The 27,362-nt window shown below is 33.1% G+C and overlaps 2 protein-coding genes and 2 long non-coding RNA genes across 6 annotated transcripts; 3 read left to right on the top strand and 1 right to left on the bottom strand.

Moving 5' to 3' along the window:
* The first annotated feature begins 1,244 nt into the window (after nt 1-1,244).
* On the top strand, nt 1,245-15,458 carry LOC111714454 (putative E3 ubiquitin-protein ligase SINA-like 6). 3 transcript variants are annotated; one of them, XM_023489558.1, is made up of 15 exons: nt 1,245-1,353; nt 3,015-3,071; nt 3,310-3,371; nt 3,548-3,619; nt 5,588-5,635; nt 6,264-6,317; nt 6,853-6,950; nt 7,205-7,238; nt 8,712-8,765; nt 9,698-9,738; nt 12,063-12,093; nt 12,667-12,736; nt 13,674-13,738; nt 14,390-14,451; nt 15,364-15,458. In XM_023489558.1, exons 1-15 carry the CDS (start codon nt 1,272-1,274, stop codon nt 15,419-15,421), a joined length of 888 nt encoding a protein of 295 aa, XP_023345326.1. In that variant the 5' UTR covers nt 1,245-1,271; the 3' UTR covers nt 15,422-15,458. The 3 variants fall into 3 exon arrangements, with proteins under 3 accessions (XP_023345326.1, XP_023345325.1, XP_023345327.1); XM_023489557.1 differs by having other exon boundaries at nt 3,307-3,371; XM_023489559.1 differs by lacking the exon at nt 5,588-5,635 and having other exon boundaries at nt 3,307-3,371.
* Nucleotides 15,459-16,422: 964 nt separating this feature from the next.
* Nucleotides 16,423-22,850, bottom strand: LOC111714453 (uncharacterized). Its single transcript, XR_002767981.1, has 5 exons — nt 21,889-22,850; nt 21,187-21,266; nt 20,039-20,135; nt 19,409-19,461; nt 16,423-17,380 (listed from the first exon to the last, which is right to left on the bottom strand). It is a non-coding gene; the product is annotated as an uncharacterized LOC111714453 (long non-coding RNA).
* Nucleotides 22,851-23,309: 459 nt separating this feature from the next.
* On the top strand, nt 23,310-24,179 carry LOC111714450 (uncharacterized). Its single transcript, XR_002767980.1, has 3 exons — nt 23,310-23,391; nt 23,451-23,500; nt 23,699-24,179. It is a non-coding gene; the product is annotated as an uncharacterized LOC111714450 (long non-coding RNA).
* A 990-nt stretch (nt 24,180-25,169) lies between these two features.
* LOC111714451 (formin-like protein 6) lies at nt 25,170-26,911 on the top strand. The gene is made up of 3 exons (XM_023489555.1): nt 25,170-25,675; nt 25,930-26,483; nt 26,736-26,911. The coding sequence occupies exons 1-3, from the start codon at nt 25,469-25,471 to the stop codon at nt 26,749-26,751; spliced, it is 777 nt and encodes a 258-aa protein (XP_023345323.1). The 5' UTR covers nt 25,170-25,468; the 3' UTR covers nt 26,752-26,911.
* Nucleotides 26,912-27,362: the final 451 nt, after the last annotated feature.

Below are 27,362 nucleotides of genomic sequence, written 5' to 3'. Positions count from 1 at the left end.
TAAGAGAAACTATGGTTTCAGCGACATGGAAGGGAGGAATAAGATTTCCGTATGTTACAACTAACATTTAGATTGTAAACAATTAACTGCACAGATGATTAACAACTAAACAGCTGATTTATTTATTTATTAGCTATGATTTTTTATTTCTATTTCCATTTCGCATCAAGAAGATTGTATTTTTTCAAAAAAAGATTTTGAAGGAAAGGTCGAAAATTCTAACGAAGTTCGCAAAATTTTCGAACAAATTTTGAACTTCGCGTAAATTATTCAACTAAAATATTCTAGAAAATGAACGAAAATTTTCGTTTTCATTCACATTTTTGTTGGATGAAGGAAATTTTCGCGAAAGAGATTAAACGAAAATTTGGAAACCCTAATAAGCCCTCCCTTTCAGTCTGAAACTGGGCTTTTATACCAACTACCTGAGTCCTTATGGGCACACTGCCTGAATGACTACTTTTTCCTGTAACAAACTAAATCTTTGTTTTGACCCACTTTTAGTTATTAGATTTTATAATTTTTGGCTTTCTGGAAAACCTTTGACATAAAGAAATGGATTGCACAAGTTTTGCAAAGAAAATTTTGCACATTATTTGCATACAACTAGTCAAAAGAAATTTGTACATTTTTAGTTTGTCTGAATCAGGTTATTTAAAATTTTGCAAATTTTTTTGCATATTTAAAATGGCATGGACATTGACAAGGGTTTTTTGAAAATCTATATTTTATCATTATTTGGACATTTTAACTTTATAACTGGATTTTGCAAAAAAAATTCAATTTTTGCAATATGCAATTTTTTTTAGCAGATTCTGAAAATAGAGCAGAAGAGCTTTTAATGATGTATCATTTGTCATATTAGGACATCAAACATGGGATTTAGAGGTGGATGGGGTCCATGTTTAGAAATGAATTCTTAAGTCGACATTTTCTTGTAAAATTGTTATTAAGTAAAAATATTATTAAGGAGAGGAGGTTTTATACCTCTGAAGGGTCCAAAAATCGTTCTCTAGGATCAACTACCTAATTCACTTTTATTCTGGAGACAAATGGTGTTTTATTTATTTACAAGTGTACACTTTATAAGTGATACAATTCAATTTTTATTTTCAATTAAATGAGTTTTGAAGGAAAATAATTGTGATTGTAATTAAAGGGTAATTTCCTATAGAAAGATTAAAAATTTGAAGGTGGGGTTGAAGAGGGGGGGGGGTTGAAGGTTTACCGAGATTTTCTATTTTATCAAGTTAATTATAATTTAAGGCAAAATGGAAGATGTAAGCAGAAAAAGAGCATGGAAGCCTGAGGAGGAAATAGGAAATGGCGATGTAAACAAAGATTCTATGAAAGGTATACACCCATGCATGTGTTCCCTCCCCTCTTTTTCTCGAATTCGATTTTCTAGTTTAGCACACTGCTTAAAATGAATCATCAGATTTCAAGTCAAAACACCTAATTTTTATTTCGGATTATATTAATATGTAGACTTCTGAGATATAATCTAAATTTTCTGAAAATATCCCCCCAAGGATTTTTAATTAAATACATTTTAAAGAAATTGTAGAAATCAAGTGCATTTTTAAGTCTAAACTCAATCGTAACTGTAGGTTCAATGATTAATCAAGATTATTCTGTGTTTTTTAGCGATATTTTTCAGAACCGTTGAAGGCAGGGTCCCCAAATTTTGTGAATTTTCCTTAACAGTCATATGACGTTTCAGCAAAAAATCAAACCCTTAAGTGAACTGTATAATTGCCCAATTACTGCCTAAAAAAGACTTTTTCTAGTAAAATCAGTAGTACATCAAAAAACTGTTTCGGGCCTCATTTTGACAGTCAGGCAGTTGAGTTAGGGGTTTAATTTTATGCTACAATAAGTTTCATGACTGTTAAAGAAAAATTAAAAAATTTGGAGACCATGTCATAAACTGTTAAAAAAATATCGTCAAAAAACCAAGATAAAGCTTTAAGCAGATAAAAGTCTTGAAATGAAAGTTTTGTCTAATTTAAGACCTGTGGATGTACTTGATTTCTATAATTTCTTAAAAATTGATTTGCTCAAAATTCCCTAGATGGCATTATCTGAAAATTGAGAATATAACTCAGTAGCCTGCATTTAAACATAATCCAAAGAAAAAGTTTAGTTTTTTTGACTTGAAACCTGATGGTCCATTCTCAGCAGTGTGTTAGGGAAAATTTAAGATTTTCAAGATTGAAATTAAATTTTTAGCGACATTACGATCCTTTTTAATGCCACTTTTCATGAAGTGAAAATAAATACTAACTATTTGTGATGCAAAAATGTTAAGTAATTCATTTATTGGTAGGTTTACTTTAATCATAACATAAAATCTTTTCTGATAATAATGTATCAGTATGATTATGACCTCATTATACCTCGAATTTTTTCATGCAAATAGCTTCTCAATAGCATTTAAGAAAAGAAAACGTGCAAAATTTTCATCTACAAGTTAACAATCTAGTTTTTTATCAGAGACATTTATTCAGGCCCCTTTGACCCTTTTTGGCTTTCAGGTCATTAAATATTTTGTGCGCCCCCCCCCCTTGGAAAAGTTTCTTGTTACGGGCCTGAACTGTGAACAGTGAACAGTGAACACCTCGGAGTTTAAAGGACTTTGGACCCCTGTCATACATGCAATTTTTCCCAGGATGGGTTTGACGCGACGTTCTTTACCCTGGAAAAAAATTATACCGCTTTTGGGGAAAAGGCAGTTTTTTTCAATTTTAAATTTAAGAAAATGAATGCTATGTAAATTTCTGAATGAATTAGGGGGGGGGGGGGTTAATTATCTCTCCAACAAAATTCGATTTTCATTAGATTTGAAATCCACGAAATTTTTTTTTTTATAAAATTTGCGAACTTTTTTTGGTTTTGTTTTATAAGGTATGCAAAGAGAATATGTTCACAATCGAAATAGAAAATGGTAGAAATTTTTTTTCCGCGGGGAAAAAAAGATGGCGGGGGAAAAGCATTGAGATTTATATGTTTAGATGATTGGCTGGATAATGTTGAGAAAACAGACTCGAACTCGAATTACTCACTGAAAGGCAGGAACAAATAATTTTATAACAAGAAAACTAGTTTGATAAAAATATTGGATACATTTGGTGAACAGTCCCTTTCAGAGGCGTACACTGGGGAGGGGCCCCCCCCATGGGGCACTAAAGTCTATGCTTTTTAGGGGATTTTTAGGCCCCAACGGGTGTTGAGCCCCTCCTCGACAAATTCCTTTGTACGCCCTGGAGGGACGATATGTTATATATTATTAAACTATTCTTTAAGAAGAAGGTGTCTGTGCTATCTGTAGGGCTCTACCTAAACAATCACCGCTCTACGGCTGCGATAAGGAATGGAAAAGAATTTAATATCACAAAATCCAAATAGGGGTTTTTGGAAGTAGAGGAATTAATAAAGTAAAACAATAATCACTTTTTCTTATTATTTACATTTGGAAGCTTATGGATGCACAACTCTATTTCAAATATTAACAAATATTTATTCTCCATCTATTCTTTTTTTTCAGGGGCATTTTATCTGCAGCTCTTGCAGGGAGCAGGGGGGTGTTCTCCTCAGTTGCCCCCACTGTTTTAATTCGGTAAATATCATCCAGTGGTTCTATCAATTTTAAGCAAAGTGTAATTTTTAATTGTAATAACTGATATTTTTCTTAAATATTTTTACGCCATGTTTAGAAATGAATTCTTAAGTCGACATTTTCTTGTAAAATTGTTATTAAGTAAAAATATTATTAAGGAGAGGAGGTTTTATACCGGGGTTGAAGAGGGGGGGGGGTTGAAGGTTTACCGAGATTTTCTNGTCACCACAGTATTCTGGTTAACACTGTATTCTGATTACCACTGCATTCTGGTTATCACTGTATTCTGGTTACCACTGTATTCTAGTTGCCACTGTATTCTAGCTGTCACTGTATTCTAGCTGCCACTGTATTCTGGTTATCACTGTATTCTGGTTACCACTGTATTCTGGTTACCACTGTATTCTGGTTACCACCGTATTCTGGTTACAACCGTATTCTGGTTACCAGTGTAATCTTGTTACCACTGTATTCTGGTTATCACTGTATTCTGGTTATCACTGTATTCTGGTTACCTCTGCATTCTGGTTACCACTTTATTCTAGTTCCCACTGTATTCTGGTTATCACTGTATTTTGGATACCACTGTATTTTGGTCACCACAGTATTCTGGTTAACACTGTATTCTGATTACCACTGCATTCTGGTTATCACTGTATTCTGGTTACCACTGTATTCTAGTTGCCACTGTATTCTAGTTGCCACTGTATTCTGGTTACCACTGTTTTCTGGTTACCACTGTATTCTGGTTACCACTGTATTCTGGTTACCACTGTATTCTGGTTACCACTGTATTCTGGTTACCACTGTATTCTGGTTACCACTGCAATCTGGCTATCATCTGAACTATTTTTTGCTTCGGTTTTTAGGTTTAAAAAAGTAAAATGTGATAAAAAGAATAAAAAATATTTTTGGAACATTGAAAAACAGTTTCCGAAACCAAACTTTTGTAAAAATTCATCAAAAATTTAATGATAATAGCCAAAAATCCGCGAAAAATTATGATTTAAATTCAAATTTTTAATGTTTAATTTTAATTTTTTTAAGATTTCAACTGAGAACTCTTTTTTAGCATATTCTTAGTTTAAAAAGATCCGCTTTTCTGTTGAAAGGAGCGACGTCATATTAGCATGCTTTCAGTAAATACGTAATGCAATTGTAAATTTTGGTTAACAATAGAATAGACATTTTCCATTTCAGACATTTTTCAATATCTCAGCCAAAAATGGTGAAAGCCAGTGCTTATTTTTTCATCATGTACATGCAGGAACAGGATATGAATTTAAATCTTCCATATCTCCGTCTGTAGTCTCCAGATATGTAGGATCCGGCACCTTATTAATAAAAAATAAACTATTTTATTTTCTTCATTTTTTATGTTTGATAGGGGGTGTCAAAAAAATGTTTTTAGAAAATATTTTTTAAAGTAGCTAAGAATAACAGATAGGAAAAGAAAATATAAAATGCTTTTTAATCATAAGTAAACTTTATGGGCTAAAAAATTCCAAAAAAATAATATTTCACCTCCTTTGGGATGTTTTTTACTCGCAATTGAGTAGCTGATCTTACATTTCTCAGGAAATAATGCAGGTAGCAGGTGCTTCCATTGATACCATGATCTAGGAACAGGATGATGATATACAGTCAGATTTGTCTCCATTTTCTCAAAATAGTTAGAAAATGTTGTTTGTCCAAAACATCGATAATCCCCTGCATAAATAGATATAAAGATAGATAGATATGGATATATATATAGATATAAATATAGATATATATATATATATATATATATATATATATATATATATATATATATTGCACCCCGCGACTAACGGGTTTCCCCTCGTACGTAAAGCGATCCTACTGGAACAGCAGAGAGCCTGCTTATACGCGCATTTTCACAAGGTTTTTTATATATATATGTATATTTAGATATTAAGGAAAAGATAAAAATGACTTTTTCTTTAGGAAATCAACATTCGTCTGACAGAACTAGAGACTAAGTTGTTCACCAAGGTAAAGCACATTGTATTTTCACTGGGATCAGTAAAACTGTGGAATTGGAAGACGACTGTTGGACTCAAGTTTTGATTTTTAATAGAAATTGTGCAGTGTACACATATTTTAATTAGTAAGTTGATTTAAGGTGCTGTTAAGTTTATTTGCTGTATAGCATAAAATAAACATAATAGTGCTTAAATATTGCCTGCCCGTTAAACAGTTTTATTTGTCCCATTATAAATAATTATTTTTTAGTACTTAGTAAATTTTTTCATATTTTGTTTTATTCAAAATCTTTTAGATGTGACGGTTTGGTTCACGTACAAATGTAGTATTTTGTGCAAGGGTGAATATTTTTCAGATGTAACCCCTTTTTGATGATTTGGGGAAAAATGAAAAATAGGACATCAAAATGCAAGTTATTTAATTCTTTTTGATATTTTTTTACCCATATTTTTACCTTTTGTCTCCTAAAAATTTAAATTATTAATTTTCCCAATTCAGCGAAAAAAACTAGAAAAATATTTGTCCTGTGGGAAATTTTTTTTTCAAAAGTGGGAAAGATTTTTCGAGAAAATATGCACCCTTGTTTTATTGTTAGGATTGTAACTTAACTTTGCTAAAACTTATTATTTTGTGTCAGGATTGTAACTATGCTGTTAAAGGGTGTACACAGAAGATATCTGAAGAAGCTAGGGTAATTTTTTTCAAATTTGAATGACAGGGTTCATCCCCCCTCACACCCATTTTAAATTAACTTTTTTTTGTATCGTTGCATCATTACTTCTTAGTCTTGTTTGATCAATACAAAATATGTGCGGTTTATCCTCTGAAATTTATTGTATTTGTATGGTTCAGATATGTTCTAGGTTCATTTGGGAAGTAACCTTACCTTATAGGACTTAATTCCAAGTGATCCTTAAATTTTAAAAATATTGTCGATTCACAACGGAACCTTATTCAGACCGCTCGCAACATTTTCAAAAAATAGCAATTTAGCCAAAATTTGTTTATTTATGTAGCAGTAGAACGACTTATGGTTGAATTAGATTACAAAATGTCATTTATATTCCATAATTTGCAACAAAATGTGCGCGAAATAATGTTCCCAGTGAAATATTAACACTTACAAATGTCAAAATCTTCAGTGAAAGTTCAAAATTTAAGGAAATCTCTAAGACGACAATCATTCCGAATTTTGTAACGCTCAACTGATCTAAAATTCTTTTTAGGAAATCCACGAGAGAACCTGTTTCTATAGAATTGTTCAGTGTCCCAAGCGTTTGTTTGCCAAGTCTTGTACTTTCAGTGATTCGCTTCGGTTCATTAGGAAATAATTTTTTTCTGCCACAAAAAATATAAAGGGACAGGGCGCAGTGAAATAGGTTTTTAGATTGCCTTAAAGGGACTTTCGACCTAATTTTAAGTGATCCTCAATTTAATGAATAGAGGGGATGAACTTTTTGCTCGCGTAAAGTTTTTTTCTAGCACTTTGATCCTGTCAGTTTTGCGCACTTTTGAAATTGTCATTTAGATTTCTAACTTTATTTTTTTTAAAGTTGAAATTATTTTTCTTTGGTCCAGGGATCATGGTAGATCCGAACACAGCTTTGACAAGGTACTATTTCTTGAAGACAGAATTAATTCCGTTGTTAAAATTTTCATGTAGAAAATACGTGTTTTGTGTATTCTATATGTACATTGTACACGCTGCCCGACTGATTCTGCTGAATTTAAGGGACGGTAAGTGTAATTTCAAGTGCATGCATTATGCAAAGTTGGCAATGCCCGATTTAAAAGTGTACCCTTAAAACCTTAATCTGATCAAAAATATAGGATACCGTCATTTTTCTGGCTCAAAAGGTGGAAATACCTGAGAGTTTCTTTCTTGCTTCATTTTACGACGAAATGCGTAAGTCACATTCGCAGAGAAACCGAAAATGAAAATAAACAGTTTAAATAAACAAGACTATGCATATCTAATTCATGCATTAAGGGTTACTTGAAATTACGCGCTTACTGTCCCTTTCAGGACGGTTTTTGCCCTTTTTGTAATCTTTTAAAAACGTGGTCCATGAAAATTAAATAGCTTTAAAATATCTGAACAATTTTGATATGATTTTAGAATTACAAATATAAACAAATTTCTTGATTTCTCTCCTCAATCAATATTAACGATTAAATTGACGTCCTTTTGGATTTCTCAAGAAACAAGTTTCCAACGTAAATAGTTGAATTAGAAATTAGATTGGGATTCAAAATTTACCTGGAAACTGAGTTATTTAAAAATGTTTTACACATAGAAACCAATGTAGAGCAAAGACAGTTTACGAGTTTCCCCTCAATTTTTAAGTAAAAGAAACTAGGATTCCAACGGAAGCGCCACACTTTCTTTACGGCGACAATTTTATTGTATTGTATCTACATATAAAAAGTTGTAATCTTTGTTTGCCTGTCTGTTTGTTTGTTTGTCCGATCATAACTTGGTAACCCTTGGACTGATTTGCCTCAAATTTTGATTGGGGAGAGCCACGGGAATGTTCTTAGCTTGGTTTTAAGATTCTAAAGTAAGTGGGTCAACTTTTATCGAAAAAAATAGGTAAAACCTTAATTGACGACAAAGCGCGGGTAATCAGTGGGACTAACTATAACCCACTGTGGGCTCCCAAGCTAGTATCATTATAAAATCAAACAAAGAAAATTTCGTCGTTTTATCGTTTATTGGATACAATCAAACCAACAAACAAGCCATATACCCACAAAGAATGAGATTATAAATACGACCTGAAACTTTATATTCAGCTTAGAAAACAATCTGAAAATGGATTATATATATACTATGGTGTATATATATATATATATATATATATATATATATACAAAGTGATTTGACAAAGAAGAAACAAGTTTAAAATTGCAGAGAATCATGAATATAAGAAGACAGACAGAATTCCGTACAGTCGTCTCTGAGGTCGTATCCTTTGTGGGTAACCCTGTTCATGCCTGTTATGATAGCCTATATATAATGAAAATAATTACATAATTTGAAAATAACATTTGAAAACATTAAATTAATCATCTTATTTTCTAGGGATTTACAACTCTGGGGCATGGGTTTATCACTAGTAAAATGATGCACGACAAGGTAATTATTTTTCATATTTTTAAAAGAACTTTACACCCAGTCTAAAAGTTGCCTGTTCCATGTTGTATTTGCATTCAGTCGTACCGTCCAGTCAGGCTACTCATGGTAGAATCGACCCAGCACGTTTTATTCAACGAATATAGCCTGGCAAGATTTCTAATCTCAAATTTCAAATTCTCGGTGCTAGACCTCTCATGATCGTTCGATTTTTAAATTTGGACATTTTTGGAATCGGAATTTTTACCGATCGATAGACACCAGTTAGAAGTTTCACTAAAAATGAGAAAGTAAATCCACTTGTTGGTAGTTTGCCATTTTGGCTAGGTTGAAAATTAATATCGAGATTAGAAGAAAAGTTAACTTTGCTTTCGCATAAATATGTTTTAAAATGTTCAAATAACAGATACGAAACATACAAAAAGGTTTTTAAATTTGACATAAATGAATTATTCTTGTTATTTTTGTCGTATTATTATCAAAAATGGCCTCCTTGGTATATTTACGATGTAGTCCTTATGCACATGGCATATAAATTTGAATTTTAAGTGGGGTGGCCGATATGATAATTTTCGATTTGAGGCCTCCTGTCCTTGACTTTGTTATGATCATTATTATTATTGGACTTTTCATAATCAAAGATGACTTAATCAATAATGCAAGGGCTAAAAGTGTTCAATTCTGTTAATTCCTATATCATAAATATTGATATCTAATTCATACTTCATCAGATAAAGTTTACAGTCCCCGTAAGCCAAGCCCAAACACTTGTCTTCTCATTCCAGTTTTATGAGTTTCACTGTACACACTAAAAATTTATTAATTAATTAACGATTACCTTTATAATTTTACGTTTTTTTGTATAAATTTGATTTTGTACTTCTTATTTTTTTATTTTTGAATTATGCACTTTTCAATTAACAAATTAATTTTAGGAAAAGTTCTTATTTGATCTAGAGAATCAAGACAGTGCCAGGTATGAAGCATAAAAAAGATTGTATTTATTTTCGTACTTTCTGTCCTTAGAATTATATTTGATGCGGATCCATTCCCTTTAGTAATTGATAACTATTAATTCATGAAACATGATATTTTAAATCCTAATCCTAAATGGTATAAATCTGGATCCTAAATATTTTGAATCCGGATCCTAAATGTTTTGAATCCTGATCCTAAATGTAAATAGAATGGTTTGAATCAGAATTAAATGTTTGAAATCCGGATTCCAATAGGTTTAAATCCGGATCCTAAATGTTTGAAATCCGGATCCTAAATGTAAATAGAATGTTTTGAATCCGCATTAAATGTTTGAAATCCGGATTCTAAATGTTAAGAATCCGGATTCTAAAGGTAAATAGAATGTTTTGAATTCGAATTAAATGTTTGAAATCCGGATTCTAATTGTTATGAATCCGGATCCTAAAAGTTTTGAATTCTTATCCTAAATGTAAATAGAATGCAGGGTGGCCAAAATGTACGGATTGTACGGATTTTTTTTTGTAACCCTAAAATTGTACGGATTGTACGGATTTTTTTTTCAAATTGTACGGATTGTACGGATTTTTATCCTGGAAATACACCGTTTATTTTTTAATTGCGGCAAATTTTTCAAGAAAATTTCAAAAAAAAATTCTCGTCAAAATGAAGTTAGTTTAACTTATTTTCTGCATTCTTAATAATATTAGATTGATTAATGTTTCAATTGACAATCAAAATTCATTCATAATTTTCGAGATATGTCCTAGAAGTGTTCAATTGAGAATATGTATATCTATCTGTCTATCTTTCTAGCTATCTGTCTAGCTATATGTCTAGCTATCTGTCTAGCTATCTGTCTAGCTATCTGTCTAGCTATCTGTCTAGCTATCTGTCTAGCTATCTGTTCAGCTATCTGTCTAGCTATCTGTCTAGCTATCTGTCTAGCTATCTGTCTAGCTATCTGTCTATCTATCTGTCTATCTACATGTCAGTTTATCTATCTTTTTATCTATCTGTTTATATATATCCTATCTGTCTCTCTGTTTATCTATATGTGTATGTGTCCATCTGTTTCTCGGTCTATTTATCTGTCTATCTATCTGTCTGTCTGTTTATCTATCTATCTGTCTCTTTATCAGATCTGAGAACATCCTCTGAAGTTTCTTCCGTTTATCTGTAAATCTTTTCATTTTTAGTTTAATATTAACTTTCTTTTAATTGGGTGTGCAACCCCTGTACTACCTCCCACCTCGCTAATTTTAATTATATAACATCCTAAATTTACACTCCACTCTTTCTAATTATAACTTAATCGTTTGTTTGTTAAATGGCCTAATTCACACCGATCTTGTTCTCTAGTTCTCTAGTTCTCTGGTTCTCTTGCTCTCTGGTTCTCTGGTTTTCTAGTTCTCTAGTTCTCTACTTCTTTACTTCTCTAGTTCTCTAGTTCTCTAGTTCTCTAGCTCTCTAGCTCTCCAGCTCTCTAGCTCTCTAGCTCTCTAGTTCTCTATTTCTCTAGTTCTAAGTTCTCTTGTTCTCTAGTTCTCTAGTTCTCTAGTTCCTTAGCTGTTAGTGTTTAATATTAATGTTTAAGTTTTATATCTTTGCAACCTTATGTTGTAGACTTATTATAAGCTGTGAATTCTGCCAGATTTATTAGGCTTCGTTTCAAAAACCAAAGGTTTCAGGTTGCAAAGATAAAAGGATTTTAAAATTGAGTTTAAGTTGAGTTTCTTCAGTTGATCTTTTTTTTTCATTATTTCCGGGTTCTTATCCAAGCATTCAAATACCTACAGTAGTTTTTACTACCAGGAATATAGGTTGTTAGAGGGAACATCATTGGTTGCTGAGGGAAGGGTGGGGGGGAGTTAAGAGATGGTGAGGAGAAAGAGGTGGTGGGGAATGGGGAGGGAGACAGTGTTGAATAATATTTTCAAAAATAGTTTTATTTTTCTTAAATGTACGGATTGTAGGGATTTTTTTCGAAAATTTTACTGATTGTACGGATTTTTAAAAAAAATGCACAGATTTGTTAAAAAAAAATGTACGGATTGTACGGATTTTTTTTTCGAAAATTGTACGGATTGTACGGATTTTTTTTCGAAAATTGTACGGATTGTTCGGTTTTTTTCTGAAAATGTACGGTTTTTTTCCAACAAGTTTTGGCCACCCTGAGAATGGTTTAAATCCGAAATAAATGTTTGAAATCCGGATTCTAATCGTTATGAATCCGGATCCTAAATGTAAATTGAATGGTTTGAATCCAAATTAAATGTTTGGAATCCGGATCCTAAAACTTTTTAAATTTTATAATTTTTTTAGATTCCCTCCACTAGAGCTAGAGTTTGATCAGGAATGTAAACCAACATATTTTTTAGATAATTTATTTACCATTATTATACCGTTTATTTTTTAAATTTTTAACAAGGGTGAAATATGAAACTTCTACTCTCACCAGGAAAAAAAATACTAAATCAAGTTAGCGGCTACTTTTTTTTAAACATAAATTTTTAAAAGTATTAATTTAATTAATATTAATGATCTAACGTTTTTGATATTGGTAGAGATCGGGCTGAAAACCCCAAATGTGGGCAAGACTTGAAACTCAAATCCTCATTTAGGAGCCTCAAGCCATCCCTGCAAAATTTGATAAGATTTAGTGTTTCAAGAGTGTCACCAATTATGATTTTGTTTGACATAATATATTTTTCTTCTTCAATAGTAAAAGAATTCAAGAAATTATCATAAAATGTACTGATAAAAAATAATAGATATGCTTAATGTATATAGGGGAGTGTCAGGGATGTCAGGTTTAGTTCAGAAGGGGGCTTAAGGAGGGCCTAATTTATCACAATGTTACTTTTAGTCACGAGTACAATTATAAAAACCTTTATTTTGTGTAAGTTTACATTTTTAAAACCTGAAGAACCTGTTTTACCTGTATTACGAGAGGAAGCAATCACGAGGACTCTGGTTCTTCTTTCTTAGATATTACGGTAAAACATAATATTTGTATTTTTTTTAGTTTTTCAAAGAATAATTTCCCCCTCCCGCCCCCCTTTTGAAAATAATTTATTTCATTAGAAAATAAATTAGCTGGGGAAATTTTTTTTAAAGGATTTATGCTTTGAATGGGGGGAAATACTTGATTTTCATGGGAAAATAAATGATTTTCATGGGGAATCAATGATTTTCAGGGGAAAATAAATGATTTTCAGGGGAAATCAATGATTTTCAGGGGAAAATAAAAGATTTTCAGGGGAAATCAATAATTTTCAGGGGAAATCAATGATTTTCATGCGAAAATAAATGATTTTCAGGGGAAATCAATGATTTTCATGTGAAAATAAATGATTTTCATGTGAAAATAAATGATTTTCAGGGGAAAATAAATGATTTTCAGGGGAAAATAAATGATTTTCAGAGGGAAAATCAATGTTTAATGTATCCAACAGAACAAAAAAATGCCGTGTGCTGTGAAATTGCACCCCTCATATTGATCCAGAATAAGATTTATAGATTGTTAGGTAAACCTTTGTATTGTAGACTTTAATAATGAATTTTGGATTGGTTGGGAAAATTATGAATTAACAAGAAATTTTACAAATATTTAATATTCAAACATTTTGATAAAAGATAAAAATTACAAGAAATGATTAGAATTGTAGAATGTGAAAACATTTTTTATTTTATTTTGAGTTTACTGTTTATAATTTTTCTTTTATTTTTTGTGAATATTTTTACAGGAATCCATTTTATGAATTTATTTATATATCTTGTTCTAAACAAAGAAGAGAAACGATGACAAGAAGAATAATAAAATAAAAAATGTTATGTATTAACTGTATCCAATTTATAAAATTAAAAAATTGTTAAAAAGGGAGTAAATGTAAACGATCCCTTCAATTAATGATGTTGGTTGTTGTACTTGAGGTTGTGAGGATGTTGCTGCGAAATATTCCTGTGAGCTGAGTGTGGGTCCGGGAGACCTAGAGAAGGTCGGTAAAAAAATCATTTTGCTCCCAAAGTTACCAAAATGTAAACAAGTTCTTTTCAAATAATGTTTTCTAAAAATACAAAAAAAAATATTTTTTTTACAAACTTGAAAGAAAATTTTACGATATTTTGTTGTTACAATTAAGCGTTTTGGTGCCCTAAAAACAGTAAGAAAAGAGCTTTTTAAAGGTTTTGTTTAGCTTTCTGTGCAGTGTGAGCCAAAACTAGTAAATGATAATAAATTCCCTCTTTCCTCCTCCTCTCCTTATTTCTTCCCTTTTCCCCATTTTTTTTTTCTATTTTCAAACTTTTCCCTGGCCTTTGGGGAAAAAATGTTATATTTCTCCCCCATTACGGTTTGCATAGTTTCCTGTGTGAGCAAAACTNCCCCCTCCACCTGACATTTTTGGTAAACGGATATAGGCCCATGCTAAACAAATATTGGCAAGTCAAGTTATGAATACTTACTGTATTCATCGTAACATGTCTTGTCTTTATAAATAAAGATGAACCTCTGTTTGTCTTTTTGTTTCTTTGTTTGATTTGATTGTCCTTGGTTGAGTGGGGTAACTTTAAAGAGAAAATATGGTATCCAGGCAAAGCCTTGTTCTCAAGCTAGTACAGAATGAAATGTGAATATGTTATGTATTTAGAATGATATATCTCTTGCTGGCCGAGTGTACAAAGGAGCGGTTGTCCCATATTCATACGATAGGTAAGCTTTGAAGCTTATTGCCATATTAAAGGGAGTGCCTGGCTAGACATGGTAGTTAAGCTGAGAATGCAGTATATTGTAGAGAAATAAATGAGAACGCAAGTTGAAATTATTCTGAATAACTGTGCTTAAATTATTTTGATATTTATTTAACTTTTTATTTTTAAATAGAAGTGGCAGGTTATTTTTTTACAAATTTCAATGATTTCCTGTTTTTCAAAAAGAATTTCAAAATCATGCTGATAGAGTTTTAGAAACTTAATATTTTTCGGAATATTTTATTAAATTATTTAAAACGTTCTTCAAGCTATAGTCATTAATACACAATGTTAATACAGTGAAACCCTTAATAACGAATACATCGGAAGAATTGATCAAATTTCGTCTTGACAATTTTTCAATGAGTTTTATACTATATTTCGTCAATTTCAGTACTTGCGAAAATAAATAAATAGCCATGAATATGCGGGAACAGTTTTAAAGAGTTCCATATAATCATTTAATTAAAAAACTAAATATCTGCAACATTCCATTATCAGAAAGTGAAGAATACGACATTTGATGTATTCTTTCGATATATTCGTTATAAAGGGTTTCACTGTAGCAGCTGTAGTCCCTGCTTTATTTTCAAACGTTGAATAAAGAAAATTTAAATTTTGAATTCATAATTATCTACAGGTTACCCACAAAGGATGAGACTTCAGAGACGGCTGTACAGAATAACATCTTGTAATTTTTCTTGCATTGAGATTCACTGTAGCTATACATTTTTTCACTTCTTTTAAAACTAATTGAAATCACCTATTAAAAGTCTAGGATACAAATGAACCTACAGTCCTTAGAATTAAAAAGTTTCAGGTCGTCTTTAAAGTCTCAGTCATTGTGGGTTACCTCTTTATGTAATTGAACTAGGATCAAAATTCACAACAGTGGACTCTGTTTGGTAATTGATGATGCCTCAGTCAGGTAAATTTAACATTCATTTTTCTGTTTCATTTGTCATAATATGTTAGTCATAAATACCTATGCCATAGTTTGCCCTGGCCATAAATACTGTTGGCATAGTTACACTTGCCATAAATATAATTGTCATAATATGTTAATCATAAATACCCTTTAGTAGTGACCTGAGATACTTTAAAGAAGGTTAAGTCTGTGATAGGATCATCAGACATAACTTTCATGGGTCGCGATCGAGAGCTAAAGTGATTAGCTTTCTGCCTATACCCCCTTTCATTTTTCCTTTAAGTCCCTTTAAGTCTGTTACTATTCCTCTTAAGCAGTACCTTAATCTCAATGCTCATGAGCTGTCTCTTAATTAGACTTGTTGGGAAGTTCTTTTTTATCTTCAAATATTTATGAATATTAATTGTAATTATAATTAATTTCAAATGATGTAACTTTTTTATGGTTAGTATTTTTATGGTTAGAATTTTTATGGTTAGTATTTTTATGGCAAGTGTAGTTATGGCGAGTGTAACTATTAAACTTATGGCAAATCAATACATAACACTAATACTAACACTTGGCCTATTTCTAACATTGAGTGATAGAGATGGGCACAAATTGAAAGACTGGGTTTTTGAGATCCCTGCCCAGATCCAGAGTAACAATCGATAGAAAAAACATTAACCAATATTTTAATAAACATGACGAGGACAACAATTCCCAATTTAAATTTTTTTTTTAAAATAAAAATTATAGTAGGAGTTCATTTTCAAGATAATGTTAGGTTTTCCATTTTTCGAACATATCCTATCCTGAATTTGAAACATCTGAACAAAGCTCACTTTCATAACTTACAAAATAAATCACTGAAAACAAAAATTATCTTATTGAAACTTAATTAACTACTGAATTATTTCCAGAATCTAAGTTTCCACATTATTTTATAAATATATGGTGTAATTTTGTTCTACTCGTCTTGGATTTAAAGATATATACTTTTGAAAAAGATAACTTTGCAGATTTGTAATTTATGACAAGTTTAACATGTGGCAAGTGTAACTTATGGCAAGTTTAAATCTTATGCCAAGTGTTAGTTATTGCTTGTGTAAATTATAGAAAGTGTAAATTTTTTTGTCAAGTGTACCCTGTGGTAAGTGTTACTTATGTCAAATGTTAATTATGGCAAACATATAATATGGCAGGAGTAAATATGACACACTTATTAATGGCAAACATATTTACGGCATTTATAAATGAACCCAATTTTAAGTCTAAACTCTATTATTTATATATAAATATATTATCAAGCACGGAGAGCCTACCCCCTAGCGTTTACACCATTTTTGTACAATGCTTTACATCAAACCCAGTGTTTTGAAACTTGTCGATATCTATTGTAGTGAATCCCTGTTTTCCTGAATCCTTGATTTCTAACAATTTCAACGTTAAAAATAGATATCTGATGGAATCCTTGCTTTTCCCATAGATCTAATCTCTTGCACCTAACAATTATAGAAATTGATGGGTTCCCCGCTGTCATAATCTGATTCTTTCTTCTCCCTATTCAGAGATAATTACATCCCTAACGTCTAGAAAAATCCCGATAAAGAAATGACTATTTTTAGTGGTCATAAACCCTCCCCCTCCCTTTCTTGTACCACTTCCCCCCTTCATAAAGAACCGATTAGTTTAAATATACTTTACATTATGCAATTCTAACTAGTAAATAAGAAAAGGAAGTTAAATAGTGCTCGTTTTATTTTGTATATAATTAATGTTTGTTATATCATAATTTTGTAAAGAATATTTGTTATTGTTATGCTTTGTAACTCATATCGTTATCTAATTCTTGATGATGGAAAGAACCCCAGGTCTTCAACACTCTACGACAAGCACTGGAAGGAGAAGGTCAACCCATCTGACCTCTCCCACTCTTCTTCTCTAGAAGACCTCGGACAACATCTACCGAGGACTGATGAACCTGAATTAGAACATTGATTACTGTTTAGTTGAACATTCTCTTTAATAAATGAACCCACACAACCCTCTCTTCACAAAAAACTGGTGGAGAGCGCCATCAAGATCAACCTGTACCTCAGCTCTACCTACCTAAACACAAGAGAAGACCTGGAGAACCAACAATAACAACAGCTGGACCTAACATGTACTGCATCCTGCAGTAACCTAGAGAACAATACTGCACAGAACACCTGGACCTGGATATATATATGCATACTCAACCTCTACACTGGGCTGAAGTGAGAACACCTGGACCTGGATATATATACATACTCAACCTCAACACTGGACTGAAGTTTGAACACCTGGACCTGGATATATATACATACTCAACCTCAACACTGGACTGAAGTGAGAACACCTGGACCTGGATATACTCAACCTCAACACTGGACTGAAGTGAGAACACCTGGACCTGGATATATATACATACTCGACCTCAACACTGGACTGAAGTGAGAACACCTGGACCTGGATCAAAACTAAGAGATACAACAGTCTACAACATGTCTGTGAGTACATTTAACTTCCTTTTTACTAGTTAATCTATTTATGTTGACATTAATCCGATAATTGAACCAATTATTACCCCCCCCCCTCNAACTACTGAAAGTTATCACCCCAACAGAGGCTAGGACAATGTTAGACAAATTCTTCATTAAAAACACCCCCCCCACACAAACACACACACACACACCTACACCACACCTAAACACAAATATTAGCACACTAGATATCAACACTCTAGCAAAACTCGTGACAGACGCACAAACACACCAAGATTCGACCAATGACACTTTTATCAAACCACCTATTCTGTACGGCTCCGAGCCACTCACACAGACAGACATAGACACATTACGACTTTATAGAAAAGACACAAGAGGTTTTGCATCCCTCGAGGGAACCCTCCAATACATAAACCAATTTTTACAGGACAAGGAACACATTGTTAATGAACACGAACTAGTTAAGGCACTTTGTATAATACTTCCCACTGACTGTCTAGAAACACTTGAGCACCTTAGATTTAAACACGCAGGGATTGAAGAAACATACAGGACACTACAAACCATACACGGAAAGCTTAAATCGGTAGAAGATATTCAAAACTCTATAGAAAGGATAGTTAGGAATAAGGACAATAACAAACCACAACAGGTTATAGACCAAATTGGATCGATCATTCTTAAGTCTAAGGGGGCGAAAGACACATTAGATCAAACAGCGATTAGAGAGACAAAAAGATATCTAAAAGATTTAGGGGGGGAAGGACTTTGGGCAGCCATTGCTTTTCCCCCAACAAAACAGGCCTATTGTTGGGGCCCCCTGTAAATAATCCCCCTGAATTATCAAACAACCCCCTTGTACAAAATTTAGAAAGTAAACCTAATGAAAATGTAGACAACGTAGAAATTGAAAACCAAAATAATATAGATATCATCAATGCCCCATCATATTTTACTCTAGAAGCAAAATTGAAAAAGTTACATAAAACTCAAAAAAATCTTAAATCAGTGGCTAAAAAGTGTAAAGTGTCAAACCAAAATACCTCATTAAATGAAAATATTCAAGAACTAAATGACAGTATAAAATCCACGACCGAAAGTATACTTTCTTTTGAGAAAACAATCAANGTAGACAACGTAGAAATTGAAAACCCAAATAATATAGATATCATCAATGCCCCATCATATTTTACTCTTGAAGCAAAATTGAACAAGTTACATAAAACTCAAAAAAATCTTAAATCAGCGGCTAAAAAGTGTAAAGTTTCAAACCAAAATACCTTGATAAATGAAAATATTCAAGAACTAAATGACAGTATAAAATCCACGACCGAAAGTATACTTTCTTTTGAGAAAACAATCAAAGTCCTACTTGATGATAAAAAGAAACTTTATTTACCCATGAATAGCTCAAAAGACGATATTTATACTAATGCAGAGGATTTCAAAAATTTTGAAGATTCAAATATTGAGCCTTTCACCTGGGTTAGACCAAAAAAACATGCAGATGCAGATCCCATTGAAATTCCAAAACCTGAAAACAAAGATACTTTAAAATCTTCGGAATCAACTGAATCCAATTCTATTGAAACCTCTAGCCCCAAAAGTGTAGATATTTTTAAGTTCCCCAAATCTTTTTTCACTTTTTTTCGGGGGGCGGGTAACCTGCCCTCCCGGACATCCCAAGCTTATGATGTAGATAAATTCACAGAACTAGAGGGGTGCATCTCAGACACACCCCCCCTAAAACCGGAAATTTTACACAATGAGATTTTAGATCCAGGTCGCAAACCCTGCTGCAACCGACCACCCCCCTCTGGAAACTCATGTATTGAACGCGAAAGAAATAAGCATTTTAAAGATAATTTAGATTTGCTCCCCCAACTGAGCCTCAACGAAAAAATGGAAAAATTTCTTTCAAAAGACAGAAAAATAAAATACAACATTGACGACTTAAATGATGTTAGTCAAACAATTGACCCTTTTTTCACCCCATCTATCGAAATCAAATCAATCCATGAAACTATTTTCTTTTTTCTGGCTTTTTTCCTTCAAGTTTCCGGTTTAACAATGACGTTCGGTTTTAATATTGCAATGAATTTGATATTAACCTCGATCCTCTGCTTTACATATCCATCAATAGCTTTCTCATTATGTTTCTATCTCAGACTTTTCACTAGCTCAGCCTTTTCATACTTAGAAACAGTCCTAGAAATATGGAATATTGAACTTTTCAAACTGAATCTAACCCCCTCTAAATTCAAATCCTGGAAAATCAGATTAAAACATAAATTCCCAAACATGTTCCCAAATACAAAGCCTAAAATTCCCAAAAACCTTCTGGCAGCTAGGATCAACTTCATTACAAATAAAAAACCAAGGGGTAACTTTAGAAAATATCTTGCAAAATATATCTTGAAATCAAAACCTGAAAACGCCAAAATTAATCATTTGAATGGCATGGCAAACTCAAACATTCTTAATCCTAGAATCCCATTTTCAATCCTTAGTTCAGTACCTCTAGTTTTAGCTAGGCTAGGAAAAAACAGTGTAGGGTTCATTTTAGATACAGGGTGTCCCACAAATATAGTACCCTTACACATTTTGGAACATTTTGAAAAAACCTCCGGATACAAATGCCTAACTTTCGAAAATAAAAAAACGTTCCAAGCTAACTGCCACAGTCAGAGACAAATTATGCCGACAATGCAAAAATAAACACTAAAGTACTGAATCTTAATCTTGAAAACGAATTTAATGAATTAAACGAATCGAATTTTGATGAAAGCAAACACAAAGATGATGATGAAACCGCTGAAAAAAACAATGAGGAAACACAAGAGTACCAAGATCTAGAATTAGAAAAGTTTATAGAATGTATAAAATATCTTGATGAAGAAGAAACCGAAGTAACAAATATTGAAAAAATCGTATGTAAACAACAAAAAACGGAATTGGAGGAAATTGATTCGGAACAGTTTAGCCTTGTAAATAAAAGTGAAATTGCAAAAATATTTTTTATTGATAAATATTCTAACTGTCTCATTCATCCAAAAAATATGTGTAATTGCAAACAGTTTCCGAAAAAACATAAACATAGAAAAAAATTCGCCGAAGATATGCGCCCAAAATTATCAATAATGAAAGAAGAAAATGCTGAATTAATTATCTTTATAAGAATTCCTGGGAATTTAAATATTGCATATAGCCCAATTGCTGCTTTCCTAAACAAAATATTAATAAAAAATAATCTCACTACCTTAAATCTATGTTTAAACAGTAAACTCTCTGACACCCTCCTGGCCTCCTTCTCGTCTGTATATACTAGTACTGATACTCCTAAAAAATGGAAAATATTTATTTCTAATTCTGAAAAAATACATAATATCTCAACGGGAGGCGGGGAACAAACAGTTTATAAACAACAAGTTTATGGAAATTCCCAAAATTCAATCCCAAGCAATTGTTTACAAGAACCAGAAGCAATCCCAATACTTACAGTTAACTCTTTTGAACAGGACAAAAAAACTTTTCTCTAAAATAGTAAGGAACAGAAAACAACTTTTTAGAAACATTAATTGATCATTTTAACGAAGCAGTCTCAAAAAGTCCTTCAGACATAGGTTGTATACATAAAGAAAAATATAAAATGAGCATTTCTTTAAAAAATCCTAATGCCCGCCTCCCCCTTGATCTACCATACCCAACGTCTGTAATTAATAAAATTGCATGCAATAGAATTGTGCACAATTGGTTAGAATCAGGAATAGTAGTTGAATCAAATGTGCGAACACATGGTTCCCGCCTAACAGTAGCAAAGATAAGTATAGGAAACGGAGATTTTGAAAAAATTAAGGAAAGATTAAAAAATGAAAATATAACAATCGATGAATCAGATAAATCTGAGCTACACAGACTAAACCCGAATATATTCACAATGTACGAACTAAACAAACTTTACCGTATTTGTCTTGATGCCAGATCTTTAAATGAAAACACACTTCCCGAGATCGTTTGTTCTCAAAATCCAGAGGAAGTAATTGCAGATCTGATGTCCGTCGGAAGCTCCGCGGACCAATGTAAAGAACCAATCCTAAATGTAGATAAAGATTTTCAAACTTTCAAAGAATTTTTAGAAAATGAAGACGACAATGATAAAACACTTTATTTTTCATCATTAGACATTAGAGCAGCTCATAATTCCCTTCAATTAACGGAACAAACTAGCAAATATCTTAATACTATCACGCCTGACTGGTCAACAATTAAGTTTTTAAGATCCCCATTTGGCCTAAAAAACGTTAATTCTACTTTTAACAGAGTATTAGCTGACATCCTTAAAGAACTTATTTTAAAAAAACTAATCATAATTTATGCTGATGATCTCCTTCTTTGCTGTAGAGGAAAAAATAATCACAGAAAACTTTTAATTAAAGTAATGCAACTTTTTAAAGAGAACGGACTTAAAATTAGCCTGAATAAATGTTCTGCTTTCGTCAAAAGTTATCAATTTCTCGGGTTTAAATTTGAACCATCAGGAATATCTCTAACAGATGAAAGAATTAAAAGCATAAATAAAATCCCTCAACCCAAAGACTTAAAATCCTTACAAAGATTTTAAGGGTCGTTCACATATATATCTAAATTTATCCCCAATCTGCAATCTCATCTTTTGCCCCTAACGAAACTTTTAAATAAAAAAACCGAATTCAACTGGGGACCCGAACAAACACATGCATTTAACTCGTTAAAAAGTAAAGTGACAGCAGACTGAAAACTAAATTACATAGACACGACAGAACCTTTATACCTATACTGTGACAGTTCTCGCTGGGCGGGAGGTAGCGTACTTTATCAAGAAGAAAAGATCACGAAAAGAAAGAAACCCATAGCTTTTTTTAGCCGTAAATATAGTCAAAATCAGGCAAGACGCCTCAGTATTATTAATATTATAAGGGAAATTTTGCTTAGTATTTAAATGATTTTTTTTTAGCCCAGCACAATATTACAAAATATCAAAGTGGGAGAAGAAATTGGATTCTTTAATAGGTATTACTTTTATTAATTAGACTGAATAAAATATTATTATTGATAAAATTTTAAAAATTATTACATACAAAATGTTTGTTAAGGTTTCTTTGGTGTTCAGTGCCCTTAGGAGTTTCAACTTACGAGGCAAAAAACTGTCCTGTTGATGAGAATGTGATAATATTGACTTCAAAAACTTGTTTAGAGCATTATATGACAGTCATAGGTAAATTCGAAATTATTAATTTTGAGTTAATAATATCCAATAATTTAAATTTTTATAGACAATATTTGAATAAGTATGTTTTTATATCTTAGTGAACAGAATCCAATTAGATAATATAATTTTTAAAAATAGGTGTGAATGCGTGTACACTCTGGATCATGAGGCAAAAGAAATGTTTGTTAAATTTCATGATGAAATGATAAACATTAGGTAACTTTGATTTAATTAATAGAAAAGGTATGAATGAAATATGTATACAAGTTGTTTAGGGATAACCTTCAATACGACTCTATAAACCACAGTGTTGCAAATGTTGCAGGTATTTAAGAATAATATTGTTTACAGAAAAAATATCTTTTCAGTCGCAATCTTCTCGCAAAGCTTTGTTTTAGAGAAAATAACTGTTATTCTCGCGGTTCAATATAAAAAATAATGGTTTAACCAAAAGACAAACTATCATCATTTTTTCACGAATATTTATTAATAGTAAATAAAAGTAAAGGTTTTTCTATTTTAGGCTTGATGGAGAATGTGCTTGGCAAGGGGGTGTAGGGCGTGGAACACTTGGCAGCGGAGGGGCAGGCAAACCGTGACTGACTCCTTCCAGGCTGAATCCAGGCCGAGTTCAAACCACTGCCTGAGTCTGGCTTTTTTATCCAATAGGCTCTTGCCAGCACAATCTCACCATATGAATCAGGGGTGAAATTTTGATCCATCTCCAACCAATTCTAAAATAAGAAAAAAGGCAGTATCTCTTAGGCAATATATCAACATACAATCAAACCATTCCAATTCATTTTTAAATTCTTTATTATTTCTCTTCAATCTCTCTGAAAATGTACTTTCTCCTTCTAAGTCGATTCTCCAGAATAGAAAAAAGAATTGTAAAAAGGGATTAATATTCCTAGTTTAAAGATTTTGATGTTTCTTTGTGAAGATATAATATCCCTGTACAACCTAGAAAAAAGAGAAAATGTTAATAAATTCATACTGTATCACCCTTTGTCCTTCTTATTCAGATAATTTCCGGGGCTGATTTCTAAACATTGACAGATCAAGGATAGAGAGATGTCAGAAGGATAGATGACAGACTGAATTGGAGCTCTAAAAGACATTTTTTGACCTAAGAACCTTATTTCAAGTATTTTCGTCGAAGACGACATTTAAAACTGTCCTGGCATTGATAGGCGCTCAATTTCTAAGTCAAAACTCAAAAATAGTCAACCTTTAGTCTCAGTGCTCACACTCATTCCGACAAAACCTCCCGAATCAAAAAAAACGTGGATGATCTTAGTCGATTCAAAATCAAGGAAAAAATCTGCAGAAAGAACATTATAGTTCCAATAAATCATGAAGAAAATAAATAAAAATTTAAGATAATTTTTTCTGAATTTTGTTAAAAAAGAGACTTGTAGTTTTTTTCTTCTTCCAAAAATAATCTACAGAAGCCCTGGCTTGACTGGAAATGGAAACCCTGGTTGCTGAGAACCTTTCGAAATTTTCTATTTAAAAAATCAGAAAAAAAAAATTCCAAAATTTTCATTTAAGAGAATATAACAAAAGAAATAAATATTTAGAAGAAAAAAGATTTTTAAGAAAAATGTCGGAAACCCTGAATGTCTTTTCACGGAGGGCGCTGGTAGCGCCCACGCACTTTTTGATACTCTTTCCGTTTCCAGGGGCCGACAAACGTTTTCCAACACGTTTGCCCGGCACTTTCGTTTCTTCTTCCTTCCCATCAACATCTAAGTTTTTCTGTCTTCTCTCTTTATTTTCCGCTATGATTATTGGTGTGCATCCTGTCGGAGGGTTCTCCACCTCTACGGAGAATGTGATGAATGTTGTGCCTGTGATGGATCCGGAGAATACCGGGTATGGAGGTAAGAATTCGATTTTATTCAATTTCAGTTCTTCTTCATTTTTATTTTCAGAGATTAATTTGTATAATGATTGGAATGTTAAAACTAATAATTATTTCAAAGTATCTCGAGAAAATAATATATTTAACAGCTTTTAAGGAAATCATTTAAAGTTAATTGTAATTGAATTAGTGAAAATGCAGAGAAAGAGCTGTGAATCTGAGCAAATTTCTTTTTCTTTAAGATTCGAAAGTTGCCCTGAATTTCTCTAAATACGTCTTCATAATTAACAAATTATTCCTTAAGATTGGTTGGAGGGTCCTGTCGCTCACGGAAAGCAGAATCTGGGTGTCAAGCTCTTCGGGCTTGTACTGGAGAAGCTGGGTGTGGCTACTGATGTCCTGGATGAGGAGGACCAGGAGATCCTGATGTATAACCTCATGTTGTCTGCTGCTGTGATCGGCGTTCTGGGGGTCATCCTGTGTCTCTTCCTCGCCCTGTACCGGATGGTTAAGGGTCTGAGTCTCTGCTGTGTCCCCCGGGTCGTTACCCATCCTGTCGACGCGGCAACAGCAGTTCTCCGGAGGTTTTTTCTGGGAGAACGCAACGGAGACTACTGGTTCGAGCCCGATCAGGTAGATTTTCCTAGCTGTTCACTCTTTCACCTTTATTTCTGATTAATTAATCAATTTGTTTAACATTTATAAGATTCACTTGTTTCACTTCCTGTCTGACTAATTAATTAATCAACTAGTTTTTTTCAACTCTAAATAGAGTTTTTTAATATCCTTGGTGTAAAGTTTAGAGCACTTAAAACGTTCATTCTAGTTACCTTTGTATCCGACCTATTAATTAATCAAACATTGTTGAATAACTGATAAATATTCAGGGCGGACACGCCAGGTTTGATGACGTGGATGATGGGTGGACTCTGTCCTGCCCTCGTCGTAGTTCTGCCGGAAGTCTCCCTACTTACAACTCCGTGGTGACCTCACAGCCAACCTCGACTCGAGGTGAGGGGTTTGACCGAGGAGAGGTAATACGGATGCAGTCCTTCTCTGCTGTGAGCTCCGTTAGTATGCCTCCTCCAGCTCCGCCTGCTCCGAGCTCAGTTGGAGACAGTTCAAAGGTTCCTCCTCCAGCTCCGCCTGCTCCGAGCTCAGTTGGAGACATTTCAAGGGTTCCTCCTCCAGCTCCGCCTGCTCCGAGCTCAGTTGGAAACGGTTCCTTGATGCCTCCTCCTGCTCCGCCTAGGGCCTCTACTAAGGTTTCTCAGTCTGGCCAGGGGGTGAGGGTGAGTAGCTCCGTCATGGACTACGCTCTGCCCCTGCCTACCCTGGCGATGAGGAGTGAGAAGCCTGCCGGAGCGATGTCTCTTGCCGCTGAGTTGGCCTTGGCCCGGAAGAGCAGCCTCAGAGGTTCCCGGGAGTCCCTTACTGCCAGGTAAATTAAGAGGCCTCATGCATTTTACAACTCTAAATCTCTGCTAAAAAGAGCCATAAAATTAAAAGTTGTCTCGAGGGCAAAGAAACCAAAAGCTTATTTGAGTTAAAGATGTCTCGTTTATTTTAATCAGTTTTGAAAATTTCACTGGGAAAAAGAAGGAAAAAGAAAATGAGAATTCAAATCAAAAAAAACAAATGTCATAAAAACTTTAAGCTTTGGATGTTCGTCAATGTATTTTTTTCAATTTAGGAACGCTCAGAAGTAGATCTGCTCAACCGAGAAACAGTTCCGGATCCAGGGGGGCCGTAACAGTGCATCTATATGAACCCCCACTTTCTCTTCGTCCTTTTTCTTTGTAAGGTTTGTTGTGTGGTTGGTTTTAAGTGTTGGTTTTCAAGTGTTGTGTTTCAAGTGTTGGTTTTCAAGTGTTGGGTTTCAAGTGTTGGTTTTCAAGTGTTGGTTTTCAAGTGTGGGTTTCAAGTGTTGGTTTCAAGTGTTGGTTTCAAGTGTTGGTTTCAAGTGTTGGGTTTCAAGTGTTGTGTTTCAAGTGTTGGTTTTCAAGTGTCGTGTTTCAAGTGTTGTGTTTCAAGTGTTGTGTTTCAAGTGTTGGTTTTCAAGTGTTGGTTTTCAAGTGTCGTGTTTCGAGTGTTGGTTTTCAAGTGTAAAATTTCTTGGTGACATGGAAACGACTCAACACGGAAACGGCTCAACACGGAAACGGATCAAAAATACGCGGAAACCCCTCAAAAACCGGTTTTTTTGAGGCATTTCCGCGATTTCTTCAAATTTTGAGGAGTTTCCTCTTTTTTTTGATCGATTTCCCAGAATTGTATATCCGTTTCCCCTTTATTTTATTCAAATATTTTAGAGGGATTT

This window comes from Eurytemora carolleeae, unplaced genomic scaffold, assembly GCF_000591075.1.
Source record: "Eurytemora carolleeae unplaced genomic scaffold, Eaff_2.0 scaffold1576, whole genome shotgun sequence".
In the NCBI taxonomy this organism is placed as follows: domain Eukaryota; kingdom Metazoa; phylum Arthropoda; class Copepoda; order Calanoida; family Temoridae; genus Eurytemora; species Eurytemora carolleeae.
The sequence above is the reverse complement of the archived record's forward strand: the minus strand, read 5'-3'. Positions and strand labels throughout refer to the sequence as shown.